The sequence below is a fragment of the Globicephala melas genome, chromosome 20 (assembly GCF_963455315.2).
Source record: "Globicephala melas chromosome 20, mGloMel1.2, whole genome shotgun sequence".
NCBI classification, from domain to species: domain Eukaryota; kingdom Metazoa; phylum Chordata; class Mammalia; order Artiodactyla; family Delphinidae; genus Globicephala; species Globicephala melas.
In genome coordinates this window covers 43,439,592-43,457,397 of record NC_083333.1, presented here as the reverse complement: position 1 = coordinate 43,457,397, position 17,806 = coordinate 43,439,592, and the positions used below count along the sequence as shown (strand labels likewise).

The 17,806-nt window shown below is 44.3% G+C and overlaps 1 protein-coding gene across 1 annotated transcript in view; it reads left to right on the top strand.

The window, feature by feature from the left end:
* The window catches only part of SKAP1 (src kinase associated phosphoprotein 1), a 276,251-nt gene extending 263,197 nt beyond the window's left edge, over positions 1-13,054 (top strand). The window contains exons 12-13 of the mRNA XM_030839839.2: positions 10,608-10,716; positions 12,955-13,054. Of these exons, the coding sequence (XP_030695699.1) occupies positions 10,608-10,709 (102 nt within the window). The 3' untranslated portion in view covers positions 10,710-10,716; positions 12,955-13,054. The remainder of the gene's footprint in view (positions 1-10,607; positions 10,717-12,954) is intronic.
* The last annotated feature ends 4,752 nt before the right edge of the window (positions 13,055-17,806 follow it).

Below are 17,806 nucleotides of genomic sequence, written 5' to 3'. Positions count from 1 at the left end.
AGCCTGAACATTTTAACCTGCATTTTTATAAAGGCTCTTTTTCTTTCCTGCTACGTCTTTAAATTTTTCCTCCTTCTATCTTTCAGGGGATTGTTTTGATGTCGATAAAGATCTCTCTTTCTAACTCTTGCTTTTCAACTGTTGACCTCCTGTGTCTTCTGGCTGTGAAATCCCCCATCTGTTGTCATGGAAAGGCTTGTTTCACAGGAGCCACAGCAAGCAGGGGACATCTTAGCGGAACTTGGACGTGGAGGGTAGGAAAAAAGCAAACCCTTTTCAGGCTCAGTGTGCTTGTTCCCATACAATCTTCCTTGCACCTTTTTTTTTCCACCTATAAATACCCGTTATAGTTTACACGCTTGCTTGCTCTACTTTGTGGATGTTCACGTGCAGACACACTGCTCCTTTTCATAAACACATAGCATCTATCTTATACGCACCCACCATCTATCTCCTCGTTCACACTGGCTGTCCCATCAACCTCCTTGTCTGCAGAATTATGTTCAGCAAGGTCCCGATTTATAGGAAATAAATAATGAAAATGGAACAGACTGGGAAAGATAATCGAAACATTCAAATTGTTATTTTTCACTGTACTTTCTACAAACAGAGGATCTATAAACACCTAGCAAAGGTGTTCGCTGATTCCTAGAAAGCAATTAGTGCCTATTGGAACATTCTGACCCAGTGGGTCTCTACCTTGTATTTTCCCTGTTCTTACTTTTTGATGCCCCAAGATCTCACCTTTTTAAACGACAAATGATGCTGTGTTATTATTTTCATTATTTCTGCTTCTTATTTATCCTGTTTATAATGACAAGTTTTGTCATCATTTATCCTCTATAAGATAATCCTAAGAATTACAAAACAAAAACAGTAATTGCAACCACCTTTTTGAAGAAAATAGCCCTTGCAATTACTATATAAAGATATTTGATAATGGTAGGATCAGATCACAGTCTGATCCTACAGCAAGGGTCTTTTGGAGAAGGGTCTCTTACACACACTTGTAATTATTTTCGCCCCTTTCACAGGTCACATAGAAAGTTAATTTCAGTAGCTGCTAATTTCCATCCAACAAGAGCACGGTACTTTAAACCACCCAATATAATTGGATTCAAAACAAATTTAGGAAATCGAGTGTGTTAGAAAGCAAATAAAAATATCCTTTTGGTAAGAAGGAGGGTGAAAGTAGTAAAAATGGCCTTTTTTTCTCTTTTTTTCCCTTCACAACTTTGCCATTAAAGTTGCACCTACAGCTGGAAGTTTGGCCGTGAAAAATGGTCATTTTGTTTCTCTGCTCAAAGCATGTTATTAAAATGCTAATTTAAAAGAAAAAGGAGTTAAATATCTAGCGATGGTGCATTCTAATTGCAGCCATAATGAGCTCTCTAAACGTGCGGTGCCCCTGACACACACAGAGCATAAACAGCAGTAAACAGATCATTAGTACCCGCGTTCATTTATTCTGGCGACCTTACCATGACCCCACCGAGGGTAGGGTGAAAAGCAGGTGGATCTGGCTGTGACACCCCCTAGAGGGATCCAGGAAATGAAGCTATAAGCGGTTGTCATGGAAACGCCTATGTGTGCAGATGATGTAACACACCGACAGGCTGTAGGCTTCGCAACTGGGACGTTGCCTTTCCCTCGCCGGAACAATCTCACGGATTAAATTATTCATTTCTTTAATTCACATAGCAAAAGGAATCCTAATTTTCTTGGTTATGTGCAACTCTCTTCCATTTGTCTAAGGTCTGTCATCCCCTCTTTCTCTGAAACCTACCCCAGCTTCCTACATTCTAGCCCCAAATCACTGAATCTGACAAAATCAAGTGGAGGAAAGGCAGTGGAAATCTGATGCTAACATCTGTACTTATAGAGAGAAAATATAAGATTTTAAGCTAAAAATTAATAATATAGACAGTGTTCCTTTCTGATGAGGGCATGGTGACCAGGGACTCAATGTTTACCTGTCCTGAACAAGATGGCTTTGTTTGGAGCAGGACAGGGTCAAAGTGATACCTGATGCAGAGAGTGTAAAGCAGACAGGCACCAGCCCCAAATGAACACATCACCATAGCAAGGTGCAGGGATAAGAGAAAAGGAGCATCTGCTTACCCCCTCCCATGTCCAATTGAGGGAATCGAGATTAATAAAAATAATTCTTTGGAGAATGATTCCACTCTATCCTACCCTGTTTTGCAATGAACAACCTCAATAACCTTACAGCAACAGTAGAATAACTTTTCTTCTTTTTTTAGAGGAAGCAAAAAAGACGATCCCTGGAAATTATTTTAAAATAAAAAATATCCTGGCCTGCGCCTCCCCCCCCCCACCCCCACTGCACTTTAGATGAACCTGTGATATTGTAGCAATGGCCCTTGAAGTGCAGTGGGGAGGTGATTTAGGAGAATATTAAAGGCAATGTGGAGATTCAAGGCGCCTCTCTCAGGGAGATCTGGAGAAATACGCAGCACAGATGGGCCGAGCAGATTAAACATTTCCGTCACATTGTTTCCAAATTGTGTTGTGGTGCCTGAGGCTGGTACTGCGGTCAGAGCAAAATAGAGTGGTGCAGAGCTGCGAGCTGCACAGTTTATGGAATACATATTAATACGCCAGTCTCACATGGTATCACCATTCTATCAGCTCCGAAATGGTGCTGTCTCTATTGTTCCTGAATTCTGCACTTAGCACCTTGCTTTCTCCTGTCTGCAAAGTGTTTACCTTCCCTTTATCCTTCCTCTCCTTTTTAGTCAAAGTTCAAGTTGTGTGTTTCTCATTTCTCTTTTCCATACAGCCCTGTTCCGCCTTCCCTCTTACTTTTACAGCTTATGATTTTTCTGTCATGCACACTATGTATTTTGCCCACACTTCCATCACCAACAATGTCCAGTGTGTGCGCGGGTCCTGCACCCCTCCCTAGCCTTGACTTGGTCATTATCCACTCACACCCAGTTCAGGACATCAGTTCAGACTTGAGGCTGAATAGTCCCTTGCACTCAGGGCTCTCAGACCCTCCATCTAGCTGACACATTCCTCTTCTCAGAACACTCAGCTCTTTGCCGGGGGTGAGCTTTGTGGAGTTGTTGCCATGTTCCCCCCACCCCAGCTGCTGTCGCTGGCCACCAGCCTTTCAATGTCCCCTTTCTTAGACTCAAAGCCCCCCATCCCTGGCCCCGGCTCCAGTCTCACCAATGTCTAGGTTAGCAGGTTCCCTGAAACATGGCAATAAATAAAACTAGTTCAATTGAGGCAAATTTAGTGATACATCTTTATTATGATTTATAGACCAAAACTCTGAATAATGGAAAAAAGAGAAAACGATTGCCAAGAACCTAAAACACGGTGTGAAACAGCCTGGAGAGGCCGCCAAGCTACCCAAGGTTTCAGCCAAGCATTGGGCTCTGATCCTTTCACAGGTTCCAACAGAACTAATCCACTGTCGACCCAACTGACCACTTGCTTTCTCCTTTGGTAAAATCTCTTCCTAAAACCATTTGTCCTGAAAAATGGGCACCTGTTTGTCTGTGGTGAACAATTGTTTTTCTCAGCAATTGGAAGGGTGCTGAGTTAGAGCCCTCAATTTATTTAATCACTTTCGATAGCCTCAGAAAGCATTAAATTTCCAAAGCTGGATTTCAGTAGAGAAATTGTAGGCCAACCCAGAGTAAAAATATGATGTTTTTGGCTCAGCTTGGAATATTACAATCTACTCTGCTTAGGAATTCAAATTTCCCATCTTTACTAATGATAATGTATGATGCACAGGCACTAATAAGAGAAATAAGCAATCATAAACCAATAATTCTGTGATTGATTGGCCTTTCCCATACATATGTGAAGCATTTATTGATCTTTCATGTTAGGGGCTGATTGATTGTTCCCTTGAAGAGGTAGTCTCTTGTTTACAAGCACTGAAATAGTGAACTTTGATGGTTAAAAGAATAAAAGTATGAGACATTTTCTGTGAATTTTGTTCCACAGAGGCTTATCGAAGCCCAATTCAATGTGAAAAGAGAACATTTCCATTAGGAACATTCTCAGGGGAACCAGCAGTGTCAAGCAGTTTGCTCCAAAAGCCATCATGTGGATTTGAATGGAAGCTATAAGAAGACACCACAACTTTTAAGTCACAGTTAAAGAGATGGCCTTAGGGCTTCCCTGGTGGTGCAGTGGTTGAGAGTCCGCCTGCCGATGCAGGGGACACAGGTTCGTGCCCTGGTCCGGGAAGATCCCACATGCCGCGGAGCGGCTGGGCCCGTGAGCCATGGCTGCTGAGCCTGCGTGTCCGGAGCCTGTGCTCCACCACGGGAGAGGCCACTATAGTGAGAGGCCCACGTACCACAAAAAAAAAAAAAAAAAAAAAGAGATGGCCTTAGAAGGGATAAGCAAGCGTGGTCAGCCTTTGAAGAAGGAATAGACTTGGCAGCTGGAAGGCTGAAGCCTTGGAAACCCAGAATGGCAGGATTCTTGATTTCCTTCCACTGTTTTATAAAAGTGGGGGTAGGGGTGAGATGGCCACACTGGGCCAAAGAGCAGATACAGGCCATAAAGATCATTGTACTTTCCCCCTAAAGTGCTGGTTGGTCAACTGTAGAGGGTTCATAAACCCTTTGAGAATCTGATGAGAGGTCTGGGCCTCACCCCAGGGATAAAACGCATGTACACATGCACACAAATTTTACACCAGTTTTAAGGAGTTCAAAGATCCCTTCACATGCATCCACAGAGAGGCCATGGGTCAGAGACTCCAGTTTAAGAATCTGTGCCCTAGAGGATGGTGATTTCCTTTTGTTGGAAAAGCCTAGGATTCACTGAGCCTAGAAATTGAATTCTCAGCCCAAGACTGGATGGTCATTCCAGGTCATGTCTGTGCTACTCCAGGGGAGCCATGGAAGAGCTTAAACAAATAGGAACCAGCAGGGAGGAGAGAAATTAATATGTAGCAATCATGGAGTAAGGGTATTTAATCTCTTTTAAGGCTTATGATAGGCGCCTGCTGGTTTTCCCCCTGATATCCCCTGACACCTACTGACAGGGTATTTGCAGCCACACAGGGACTCAGGGCCCTGTGACAGGAGGAGCACTGAGAAGGGCCATGATAGTCTTGAAGCCATAAACAGCAATAGGAAACCACTGGAGGCAGAGTCAAGCTGTGTGGCGAGCCCGTGGTTGGTGGCCATACTGCCTTTTGTTTATAGAATTTGCTGTTCTTTTTATGGCAGGTTTGGTAGGGGTTTCTTTTCCTTGTTGATGGAGATTAGCAGCACAAATCCTTTTAGGGCAGTGTGCAAGCCCCCATAAACACTTTTGATTGTTGCTGATGGTGAGTGCTGTGCCTATTTCAGATTCCCTCAATACTCTGCTCATCCAGGCCAACAGCTTCTCCAACCAGATAATGGAGTCCAAACAGCCAACCTTCGTTTTTAAGACTCCTTCATCTGAGGGGTTCAAGGAGGTGGGGCAGGGTTGATGTTGAGGAAGACAGATGTTTGATCAAGCCTAGAAATATTTATGACGAGAACAAGCCACACATTATACTATTTTTGAGTGTAAGTCTTCTTAAAAGATTTTGTGGCAAGAAGCAAGCACTGATGTAAAGGGTTTGGGTTTTTTTTAAATAGCTTTTTATATTCTTATCCAAATCATCTTCACTTAACCAGTTTGTATAATCAACATCTTAGCTCTACCACACACAGTCTATAGAATAGAGAGTTACGGAGTGGGGAGCCTGTATAATTCTGAGACCCTAACATTGTCACTTGTAGGTGTGCATCCCCACCTTGAAGGTAGAAACACTTCCGCATTGAGGATTTCAGGTCTCCTGGGACTGTCTCAGGCATTTTTCCAGTCAGTCCTTCCAAACATCTGGGCAAAAAGAAGTCAAACTTTATTGAAAATGTTGATACCAGGAATTCAGTTCTCTCTGCCATCCCAAAACTAAAATCCAAGAATCAGCAACTTAATAAAAAGGCAGTAAATTAGCACCTCTAGACAAGAGCAGAGTTCATTCAGAGCTGGGGTCTGCCTGGCTGAGCCAGTACTCTCTCCATTTTAATAGTTTAATAAAAATTAGCATAATTAACGAACATCTGTATGATCCAGAGTGGTGCAATTTGGCACTTGGAAACGAGAGCTTAAGCATGATTGCTGTGAGTTTAATGTTGTTTTAATTCTTTTTGGCGCTGCGCAGTGAAATAAACGTTTGGTGGTGATAGTTCTCCGCCGGATCTCATTTGCATTTTTCTCCCTTTGATTATGAGCAATTGTGGACTCCCCAGCAATTCATCAAAGTAGAAATTATTTTAACATACCTCGTGGTGTTCAGACTGGGCTGGAGCAATGCATGGTGGGGTGGTGATAGGAGAAGAAAAGGCTAGAAATAGTCCATTCACGCTTTAAACATCTCAGCCCTGTAACCTTTTTCGGGTATCCAGCCAAGGGATGAAATCCCCAGTGAGATCCCAAGACCTGTAGGTGCTTTGATTAAGCTCCTAGGCTACCACAGCAGGATGCATATGGTCTCTGAGACTGTGCCATCCTCCTTACACTTCTGCTTGCTCTTTTGTTTTGAAGGGCAGAGAGTTGATTGCACACACCCCAGTTCCCACCTCTGTGGTGAGAATGCCACATCTGCGGTCGGCAGGGTCAGTGCTCCCCTCGAGCAAGAGCGCACTGACTGGGAGCCGGCCTTTGCAGGTGTCCTGCTGTGCCTCATCTGCTTCCCGTTTGCACCCTCTTCAAGTTGGCAGAGAGCACCTTCCCAAGGCTCTGTTCCTACTCCTGGCCTTACGGCTGAAGGGGGATGCTGCCAAGTGGGCGTCAGAGTCAGAAGTCTTGAACGGTCCCTAGGGAGAGAATGCCGTAGCTGAGCCCCTCAGGTGACGAAGATGACAGCATGTGGCAGTAGAAGACCACACCTCACACATGTGTAAGCAAGCTGACTTTTATCAAAAGACTGTCAGACAACATGGTGCCCACCCTCTGCCAGTGAGATAGCAGAAGAGCTGAAGCTAGAGTTTTTAAGATAGAGTATGCGTTTCCCCCACACAGCAAGGCCCTGTCGACATGGCCACTGCAGCGACGTACTAATGCAAGGCAGCCCTACAAGAAAACTTAAGGCAGAAACTGCCCTAACTTCGGTGTTGGGAAATGGACAGTAACATAACTCGTACCGAGAGGAGCTTTAAAATGTCCTGCCGTGGGAATTCCCTAGCGGTCCAGTGGTTAGGACTTGGCACTTCCACTGCCAGCCCTGGGTTCTATCCCAGGTCAGGGAACTAAGATCCTGCAAGCCTTGTGGCACGGCCAAAAAATAATAATAATAAAACAATAAAATAAAATGTCCTGACAGGCATAGGCTGAGGAATTCTGGGTAATCTCCCATACAGCAGTGCAGACTGTAGGGGGAAGCTGGCCTCCCTCCTGGGGGAGGGGGGCAATGAGAAGGTGCTGTGGGAATGAGAAGGTGCTGTAGGGGGAGGGGAGTGGACACATTCATTTATTTATGACAGATTTTTAAAAGGTAATTCCCTGTTCCTTTTAGGATAAGCTCAGTAGTCTCACTTCTTATGGCATCTGAGATGCTCTTCATGGTATTTAGGGAGCCATTTGGAGAAACTGTCTCCAAAGGCAATTGCTCTCTTCCTGCCACAACCATTTCAATCACCAGGAAATATCTTGGAGTTTGTTGTAACTAATCTGCTCAACTGAGAGTATAAATCCCCACTGTTCCCTTCATTTCTTCGTAACCTCATTTAACAAAGTTTTTTGGGGCCCCATTCTGTGCCAAGCACCATGCTGACTGCTGGGAATACAAGAGCAAACAAAACCAACAAGGTCCCAGCTCCCACAGAACTTTCCACCCAGTGACTGGCAGTAAGACAAAGGCCGTCAGATACAAGGCAGCGTGATGATTCATTTCCAGGGAGGCACAGGGCACAGGCGCTGTGGACCACAGAGCTGGGGCCCTCACTTAGAGAGTGGCGAGGAGAGGCTTCTGGAGAGGCCACAGAGACTCAGGAATTGAAATCTGAAGGCTGCTTAGGAGTCAGCCCTATGGAAGGGAGGAGGGAAGTAGAGGCTAAACAGGCAGAGGAAAGGCTCCATGGTGAGAGACCCTGAGGCCCATGGGAGTAGCAAAGACAAGTTCTGTTTTACTAAGGGTCGACTAGATTTAGGGAATAAATGACAATGCTGGGCAGTGAATGGAACTAGATCATGCAGGGCTTTGTCCACCTTTTTAAGAAGTTGACAGTAGGCAGTAGGAACTCACTAAGGTTTCAAGCAGAGCCGTGATATTATCAATGTGCCTTTTAGAAAGATTCTGGCTGCACAATGAAAAGCAGATTGGAGGAGAACAAGAATGGAGACACAGAAACCAATTTGGAGGTTGTTTCTGTAGTCCTCAGGAGAGGTGACAGTGACATGACTCTAGGCTATTGCCAACGGGAATGGAGAGAACTGGATGGATTCCAGTAACATTTTGGATAGAGAATTGACAGAACTCAAGGACTGATTGGAAGAGGAGGGTGAAATTGGGAATGACTCTTGGGTTTCTGGCTTGAGTAACTGAGTGCATAGCGGTATCACTCACTGAGACACAGAACACAGGTCGTCAAGATACTCTGTGAATGGGAATGGATACAGAGGCAAGATGATGGTTAAATTTAGGACACAGTGAGTTTGAGAAGCTTGATGGACTTGCACTTCGGTATTGGGATCCAGCCCTTAGAGATCTGGGCTGGAGCTATGGTTGTGAGTCATTTATACAGGCATGGTGGCTAAACCACAGAGGTGTATAAGATTGCTCAAGAAAAGTGCATCAGGTCAGAAGAAGGCCAGGATAGAAACCCTGGAACACCACATTAAAAGGAGGGATAGAGGAAGATGAGGAGAAAGAAAAGAAGCAACCAGAGAGGGAGGTAGGATGGAAACCAGGAGAGTATAATTATAGAAATTAAGAGAAGAAAATGCCTCAAGAAAGGTCCATAGTGCCAGCAATACTGAGAGATCAAGTAAATTAAGGATTGAAAAGTGCTCATAGAATTTGAGCAATAAGGAGGTTATAGGAAGCGTAAGTGGAATGACGGAGGTTGAAGCCTGCTTAGAGTGGCTCGAAGAGTGGATAGAAAGCAAGAAGTTGGGGCAGTAAGTGAAATAAATTCTTTCAATAAATTTGTGAATTGGCAGTGTAGACTAGTCGAAATGGGAAGCAGACATGCATTAGGGACTAAATAATTATTTTCAAAGACGAAAGAAACTTGAACACACTTCAGTGCTGACATAAGGAGCCATTTACATTAGAGGCAGAGGTCAGACTTCTTAGAACCTGGTCTCTAAGAACAAAAGCAGAAGGGTTACAAGTGCACACTAGGTAAGTTCCTGTTTGGGTGGCTGAAGGTTGACAGATCTGATGGCTTCTCTTTTCTCTTTGAAGGTGGAAAAGAGGTCAGCTGCTGAGAGGAAGGGGAGAGGCAGAGTTAGAGGAGGGGAGGTACACTAACAAAAAGATAACCAGTTGACCCAGAATTTTAGTGTGTCAGCAACCTGGTTTTCTTTTTTTCCTAGAACTCAGCAGCCAGGTGGGCAAAAGGCAGACAGTTGGCTCCATGGTACCCGAATCCAGTTGAACTGGAATACGTATATTTTCCACATATTCCTAAATTTCACTTCCTTCAAAAGAAGGAAAACATGTTCTAGTGCTTTCAGGAATAGTCCTATAATGTTCAACATCTGCTGTGCTTTTGAGAAGCTCTTCTGTACTCAAGGAGCTCCGTTCTCAACCCTGTGAGCTCCACTCTCAAACCCTTCTTTTAAACCCTCTCATTCCCTTTCTTGTTTGCCCCTCCCTGTGGCTCTTATGTCCTGCCTGTCATTATTGATGGACCTGTCAACCTCTGACCTCTTCCAGGGGAGGAATCTAATGTTTAGAGTACCTACTATGTATCAGGCACTTTGAATTGTTTTCATGTCTGCGGCGTCACTTATATTCCCCACAACAGAGGGGTGATATTATGCCTACTCTTACAGAAGAGGAAGTTAAAGCCAGGAGACCGTCCGGTCACATGGTTACTAAATGACCAAGTGGGGACAAGATCCCAGTCTGTCTGACTCCGAAGCCCATTACTCTATGCTGTAAACTCCCAGGGAGCAAGCAGTGTTCTGATTCATCATCCATCTCATGGGAACTCAAACAACACTTTGCCCATAGAAGGTGCTTGGTAAATATTATTGATTTGCACTATGACCTGACTCCCTGAATACTTCAGTGCTCTGGCATTTTAGGGTGTGCCCAACTTTCCCCAAAGGAGCCGTTCCACTCTGCTTGGTAAAAGACATGCTCTTTAGGTTCAGCAGTGGCACCAAATATGCTAAATTTACAATGTAGACAGAAAGATGGCAAAAGAAAAGCAGTTTTTCTTCCTTCTAGATAACTTTTAAATTTAGTAATCCCATCAGGGGTGTTAATGAGTTGTACTGACAGTGTCTACAAAGAAACCACCCAACAGAATCTCCCATGTGATCATTTAACAGATTAACAAAGATTAACAGAAGCATGACTAAATTCCAACGGAAACCATCCTCTTGTCATTTTTCAGGAATATAACATGTATGGCTGGTGGGTTGGAGAACTGAACAGCCTCATTGGGATTGTTCCAAAGGAGTATCTCACCACCGCCTTTGAAGTGGAAGAAAGATGAAGCCCAGGTATCAGAACTATGGACAATGAATTTGTTGGCCATGCCTTTGTTTCTTTGTGAAGGATGAGAGTTGCCAGTGAAGTAGCTTTTCTTCATTTCCAAAAGTGATGCTGGTAATTCACCATTGAAAGAAGATAAGGCTGTAGTTGTTTTTCCTAAATCGGGCGACTGTGTCAGTCAGGATTAGGTTCAACTACATGTGACAGAAAACTCAAAATAACAGTGATTAATTGTTATTAATTAACACAGAAATTTATTTTTCTCTTCTGTAAAAATCTGGAGGTAAGTAATCCAAGGTATCTAGGTCCCAGGTACCTTCTCTTTTTGCCCCACTGTGTGTGGTCAACATTCCCCAGGTTACCTCATGGCCCAAGATGGATGCTCCAGTTCAAGCTATCATGTCTGTATCCTACCCAGCAGGAAAGATAAAATGACGGGATAAGGGCACACCCTCTCCTTTTAAGGACATTTCACAGATGTTGCACACACCACTTCTGCTTACATCCCATTGGCCAGAACTTGGACATACAGAGACAGCAAGCTGCAAAGAAAGCTTTCTTCTAGGTAGAATCGGTGTCCAGCTTAAAAGTGGAGTGGGGCAGGGTCGGGCCGGGACGGGGGCGGGCGGGCGGTGGTGGAACTAATAAATTTAAAAGGGAGAATGAATATTGGAGAATTAGGAATTTGTGGATGGATCTGTTTCTTTACGCACAGCTCTCAAATCCAGAGTACCATTTCCCCCAAATGCCCGTGTATTGCAATATGATTGGCAAAGATTAGGAATCCAGTATGAGGATTCCTATGGAACATAATCAAATTAACTTTTAGGTAACAAAGAATATGGATTGCATTTTATCAGCAAGAACCACATCATACTTTAAAACAGTAGAGTGAGTGCTTTGGGTGGGGTAACAATAGGATTAGAATTAGGATGGTGATGGAGGACACCAAGGCTAGCATGATATCACTAGCTCCATCTTCTGGCCTGAAATGGAAGCAGCCTTTATTGATGGGGTGAAGGATGTTATGTGTGACAGTGATACAAACTGGCCTTGGAATCTTTCAGACCAGGGCCCACTCTAGTGTGCAGCAGCAGTTGAGTGGTTCATTTAGGAAAATACATAAGGAGAGATCTTACTCTCTGATGCCCCTGTACAATCATGAAGCACCAGCTCGGGCCTCTCGCTCAAGGTTTGACTTTATGATTTTCTGAATGAGGACTCCATTTCCAGGCCATGAATGCAGAAGGCTTGGAATTTTTTTGTCAAATCTAAATAAATTCACCCTACTTCACTCTGTCATTTATTTCATGACAAACTTGTTTATCTCCTCATTCTCTTTGACCCAACAATTCCACATCTAGGAGTTTATCCTACAGCTACACTTGCACACGTGCAAAATGATATACACACAAGGTTGTTTGCAATAGCAAACTATTGGAAATGACCTAAATGTTCAATAGAGACCTCGCCAAGTAACTGTAGTAATTCAGGGAATTGAATACTATGCCACATTAGGAGATATCTGGTGGCGCAGTGGTTGAGAGTCCGCCTGCCGATGCAGGGGACACGGGTTCGTGCCCCGGTCCGGGAAGATCCCACATGCGGCAGAGCGGCTAGGCCCGTGAGCCATGGCCACTGAGCCTGCGCGTCCGGAGCCTGTGCTCCGAAACGGGAGAAGCCACAACAGTGAGAGGTCCGCATACCGCAAAATAAAAATAATAATTTAAAAAAAAAAAGCAGTGAAGGGTAGGTCTAATTTGCTCCATTTGTGTAAAGAGGGAGTCTCCAATTGCTTATATATGTATGAGTTACCGCTGGAAGGAGAAAGAAGAGGATAACACTGGTTGCCTCCAATGACAGAGAAATTGCGTGACTGTGACACAGGGTAGGAGGGAGACACTTTTTACTCTATGCCCTTTTATATCTTCTATATTTTGAATCATAAAAGCAAATTTGTGTAGTTTTCCTCCTTTAGGACACATACCCTTCTCTCTACCCCACCTTCATGAAGAAACTGATGATCAAGCGCTCCCACTCCCTGTACCATCCAGCCCAACAACATCATGGGCTCTTCCCTGTACAGAAGAGACCCAGGTCTCTGACACCCACCGTGTAGTAACTGTAAACCACCAATGAGACAAGTGAGAAGAGGCATCTTCAGCAGACCTGTTACTAAACCTGCCTCGTCATAGCTGAGCCCATCTCTAAACATCTCCACATACCCACTTCTGCCTTTTCCACAGGCTTGTCACAGAGAAGGTGAGAGAGAGAGAAACCTTTGGAGGAAGAAGTTGCTGGTTGCTTTGGCTGGTTTGAAAAGCACGAATAAACCTCAGATTTGGTTCCTTGCCCTGTGTGATGGTGTTGTGTTTCTTTTTGTACTGGTATCAAAATGCTGGCTCTGGGCATTCTTATCGCCTCCAAACAAAGTGGGAAGGGAGGATTTCCCTGGCGGTCCATCGGTTAAGACTCCACGCTCCCAATGCAAGGGACGTGGGTTCAATCCCTTGGTCAGGAAACTAAGATCCCACATGCCTCGCAGCCAAAAGCAAACAAAAACAAACAAACAAACAAAAACCACCAAGTGGGAAGGGAGAGCCTGAAAGAAAACAAAAGCCCAAACACAGAAGAGGGCTTGCAATTGTCTTTCAGGGCAGGACCATTTCTGGAACCCAGGCTTGCCCGGTTTCTGGTCGGCTTCTCAGACTTCCTTTCACTGCCTACTTGTTATTTTTTTCTTTTGTGTTCACTCTGTCTGAAATGAGACAGGGCTAGAAGCGAGTCTTTGGAGTCAGCACATGGGAGAGTTCCCTTTTGGGCCTCAGTTAACAACCCCACTGTGTCCTGCAGGCTGAGGGAGTGCTGTGGGGAGGGCTTGTGTCTATACGACCCTGTTTCCTTTTCCTGTTGCCTGTGCCTAGCACTCGGGTTATCTGTGCCTTCAAGAGGCAGCAAAACATAATGGTTAAGAACATAAACTTTGGGACTTCCCTGGCAGTGGTCCAGTGGTTGAGACTTCGCCTTCCAATGCAGAGAGTGTGGGTTCCATCCCTGGTCAAGGAGCTGAGATCCCACATGCCTTGCAGCCAAAAAACCAAAGAACATAAAACAGAAGCAATATTGTAACAAAGTCAATACAGACTTTGAAAATGGTCCACCAAAAAAAAAAATCTTTAAAAAAGAAAAAAAGAACATAAACTTTGAGAGAATTCGCTGGTGGTCCAGTGGTTAAGACTCAGGCTTTCACTGCTGGCGCGGGTTTAATCCCTGGTCACCGGAACTAAGGTTCCCCAAGCTGCGAGGCGCAGCCCAGAAAAAAAAAACATAAACTTTAGGACCAGACAACCTGGAAATAAGTCCCGGTTCCCTGTATACTACATATGTTCTCTAAGAGCAAGTTACTTGACCTTTTACGCCACAATTTCCTCACCTTAGAAGGGGTATACTCCATCTCACCAGGTCATTAGGAGATTAAAGGAGTTAACGTGTAAGGTACCTGGAACACCACCTGGCACGTAGTAAGTTACTGCTCAGTAAGGTTTAGTTATATTATTGCCTGACTTTCTACACAAGAAATTTTGAGAGATGGGCAACTGAGCAGCCATAGAAATTTTATCTTCGAAGCTGCCTATTCTATTCAGAGCTGTTCTAGCTTGGCTGTAGCCTTCCTCACCTCTTAACAACAATATCACAGCCCTGCAGTAAGACACCATTTCATGTCACCAAAGAGAGAAACTGGGAGCAAACAGGGATGTTGTCAGTGGATTCCAAGTTTCTCCAAAGATCCTACGCCAGCTATTCATTTCCAGATTTTTCTGACCCAGGAGTAAAACAAAAGAAAGCTTTGTTATATGTGATGGATAAAGAAGTAACAAAAGGGGGACAATTTAAGTCTGGAAGGGGAAAAAAAGAGATAAAAGGCACTACAGAACTGTCCATAACGTCCCCTCCACTTTACACAGGGTGCCAAAGGAGAAGCAACCACTAGGTGGCAGCAGATGAGCAGATGAACCAAAGGGAACCAATTGCCTTCCGCTTTAGGAACCTTTGCACCAATCCCAGCCTACAGGTAAAGACAATGGGCATTGTTAAAGTGGTTAATGGAAGGAGCAAACAGAAACCCTCTCTGTGCCCAACTGCCCCCTCCCTAGAGAACCCTCAGGGACCTAACTCTGGAAGGCTGGGTGGCTAACAGGAGAGAATACCACTGTGCCACCGCTCCACGACTAAGACACCAGAAAAGGGGAAACCAGAGGAGGAAGAGGGGGTATCTGGGGCCGGGTCAGAAGGGGAATGAAAAAGGAGCAAGGTCAGGTACTTTCTCCACTCTGCACAGTTCAACACTCTCTCAGTGGCATGGCCATTGGCTTCCGGTATTTAAAACAAAACCCCCTTAGTGCAATAGTCCTTTCTATACCTCCAGACCTGAGGAAACCAGCAACTTGCCAAACTGCAAAGGTCTTTTGGCACCTCAGTCTACTGCACCACACTCACGTTCTAGCTGTAAAACTTAGAGGAAAAAGTAGATTGGCCCTAAAAGATATAAACAAATGGACTAATTGGGAATCTGGTCCATAGCCATCTGGCTATTTCTGACCTTATAACATGCTGGAAAAGATAGTGCCAGTTCGAGACTATCTACAGACAAAGGGCATTCTCTGTTAGGGGAAAGTTCTAAAGGAGACTTCTGGGAAGTAGTGGATTCCTATAGTCTGCCTGAAGCTAAACCTCACCCAGCAGACCTGCTCAATTCCACAGCCACCATCTCAGCCAACAGCCTCAGAAAGCAACTGGCTAATCAGATTACTCCTTCTCTGTTTGACTCCACTAACCAAATCCCCACCTTACTGCCTGTGACTAACTGGATAACGGGCATTAGACCACTTAACTAACCACATTATATGTAGGATGGCTGCTTAAAAGCCACTAATTACTCTAGCACATGAAACTGGAGAGGGTAAGAGGTGGGAGGCCCTTTTCCTCCCTTGATATTATGTAAAGGAGAGAAAATAAGAAAGCTAAAATCCTATGTTTAAGAAGCAAATGCATATCTGCCCTTCACAGATATATAGTAATTTACACAGAACTTACTGACTTCCACTGGATAACCTGACCTGAGGTGGGTACAGTTTGGCCTGCCTCATCCAAGCTGATAATCTGAGAATACTAAATGCTCTGAAAGCAATCTTTCAGCTACATTTCATTAAAAATACATTTTTCCAGTGTGTTTCCTCTGTCATCCATATAGCAAAATAGCATAGACATTGTTTTACAATTACCTCAGTATTCAATTTTCCCACACAATGGTCTGTTATATCTCTTAGAAATCTGTATTTAATTCAAAACCAACGACATCTTTTCCCTCTGGTGAATAAAAATGGGAAAGAGAAGAGAATTCCTATTAAGTCTCATTCCCTAAACCCAGACATTTTGATTCTATTTAAAGAGGGGCCAACTAAATGTCCTCCCTCCTGTTACTTTATCTAAACATAATATGTAAGCAATAGCCTAGATTTCAAGTTATCCTTAACTGTTTTAGCACCTTAGCTTGCTCAGCTGCACCACCTTATTTGTAATCAGTCTTTGCAAGTGGCAAAACTGAGGATCTGAAAGGTGGTGACTTGAACAAAAATCACACAAAATCTGCTGTTGAAGAGGAAATGAAATGAGGGACTCTTGAAAATCTCAGGCTGCCGCTCTGCTTATTGAATCACTTGAGTTCTGTTGCAGTGAGACACCTCCAGTGACACATTTCCAAAATCCACATTTCACACCAATCACTTACATCACAATAAAGCAGTGGTGTCATGAAGCATGTGTCTGTGTTGGGGGGGGGGCTGGGGAGGGGGGGCAGTCCTGCCTTTATAAATCAGTCTGAGAAAGAGGGAGTTGAAGAAAAGCAAGAGGGGATTCCCTGGTGGCGCAGTGGTTGAGAGTCCGCCTGCCGATGCAGGGGACACGGGTTTGTGCCCCGGTCCGGGAAGATCCCACATGCCGCGGAGCGGCTGGGCCCCTGAGCCATGGCCGCTGAGCCTACGCTCCGCAACGGGAGAGGCCACAACAGTGAGAGGCCCGCGTACCGCAAAAAAAAAGAGAAGGAAGAAAGGAAAAAAAGAATCCAACGTATGTTTGTATGTTCCTCCTTCTTCGTTTTTTTTCTTTCGTTCCTTCTCATCTTGAGAACAAAACTCTTGAATGTCAGGGACAGAGGTGCTTTAACCTTTGGCCAAAAGGAAGCTCTCCCTGCAGGTCTCTCCACCAGAAGCAACTCTGGAAGGATAAATCTTGAGTGGCACTGATTTGCTAATTCCCAGAGCACCAGCAAAATCTGTGGAGCTGACTTTAGAAAAAGCAGCTGTCTACATAGAGGATTATCCCTGCTACACAGCCCAGTGACTCAAACTAATTTTCTAGTTTGTGGATTACCACAGTCCCTTGCTTCCCCCTCCCTCCTGCCCAGCTATTTCATCTCCCATTAGAATTTACACAGATTGGGTAGGGAGCCTGAAACGTAAAACTAAAGAGATTTTTCTTCTTCAAGGGATCTGAATTATTCTCCCTATTTTCCTATCAAAAACTGTTCAGAAAATATGTTTTTCTTTGTCTTTTCAGTTAGTATGAATTGATGACCACCCTTTTGCAACTCTTGAGATTCAATTAATGATATATTTTAAGATGCAGCCTATTTTGCACCAATATCTTTTCTAAATATGATGCCCCCGCCCCCCAAAAAACTATAGTATTAGAGGAAACTAAAATACAATTAATAGGCAACTATGTAGTTTATTTTCCAAATGGAGACACTTTTGAGAATGAAAGGGGGCATTATTAATAAGGATGCCATGACCATAGGTGTAAACCAGGATGAGTGGTCACCCTAAAAATAAGGCAAAATGGGCTGCCTAGTCACCAGGAGAGTGGGCAGGAGATAGAGACAGCCTGGTTCTCCTGGCCGATGCTTGGCAACATCCCTTCTAATGAAGTCCTCTCCCCTGCAGGCCTGGCTCCTAGGAAAACCCTGCCAACTAGGCTTTCTTTTCCTGATGCCCAGGCTGTTCCAAGAGACCTGGTGTCTCTGGCATCAAGCTGTTCGGG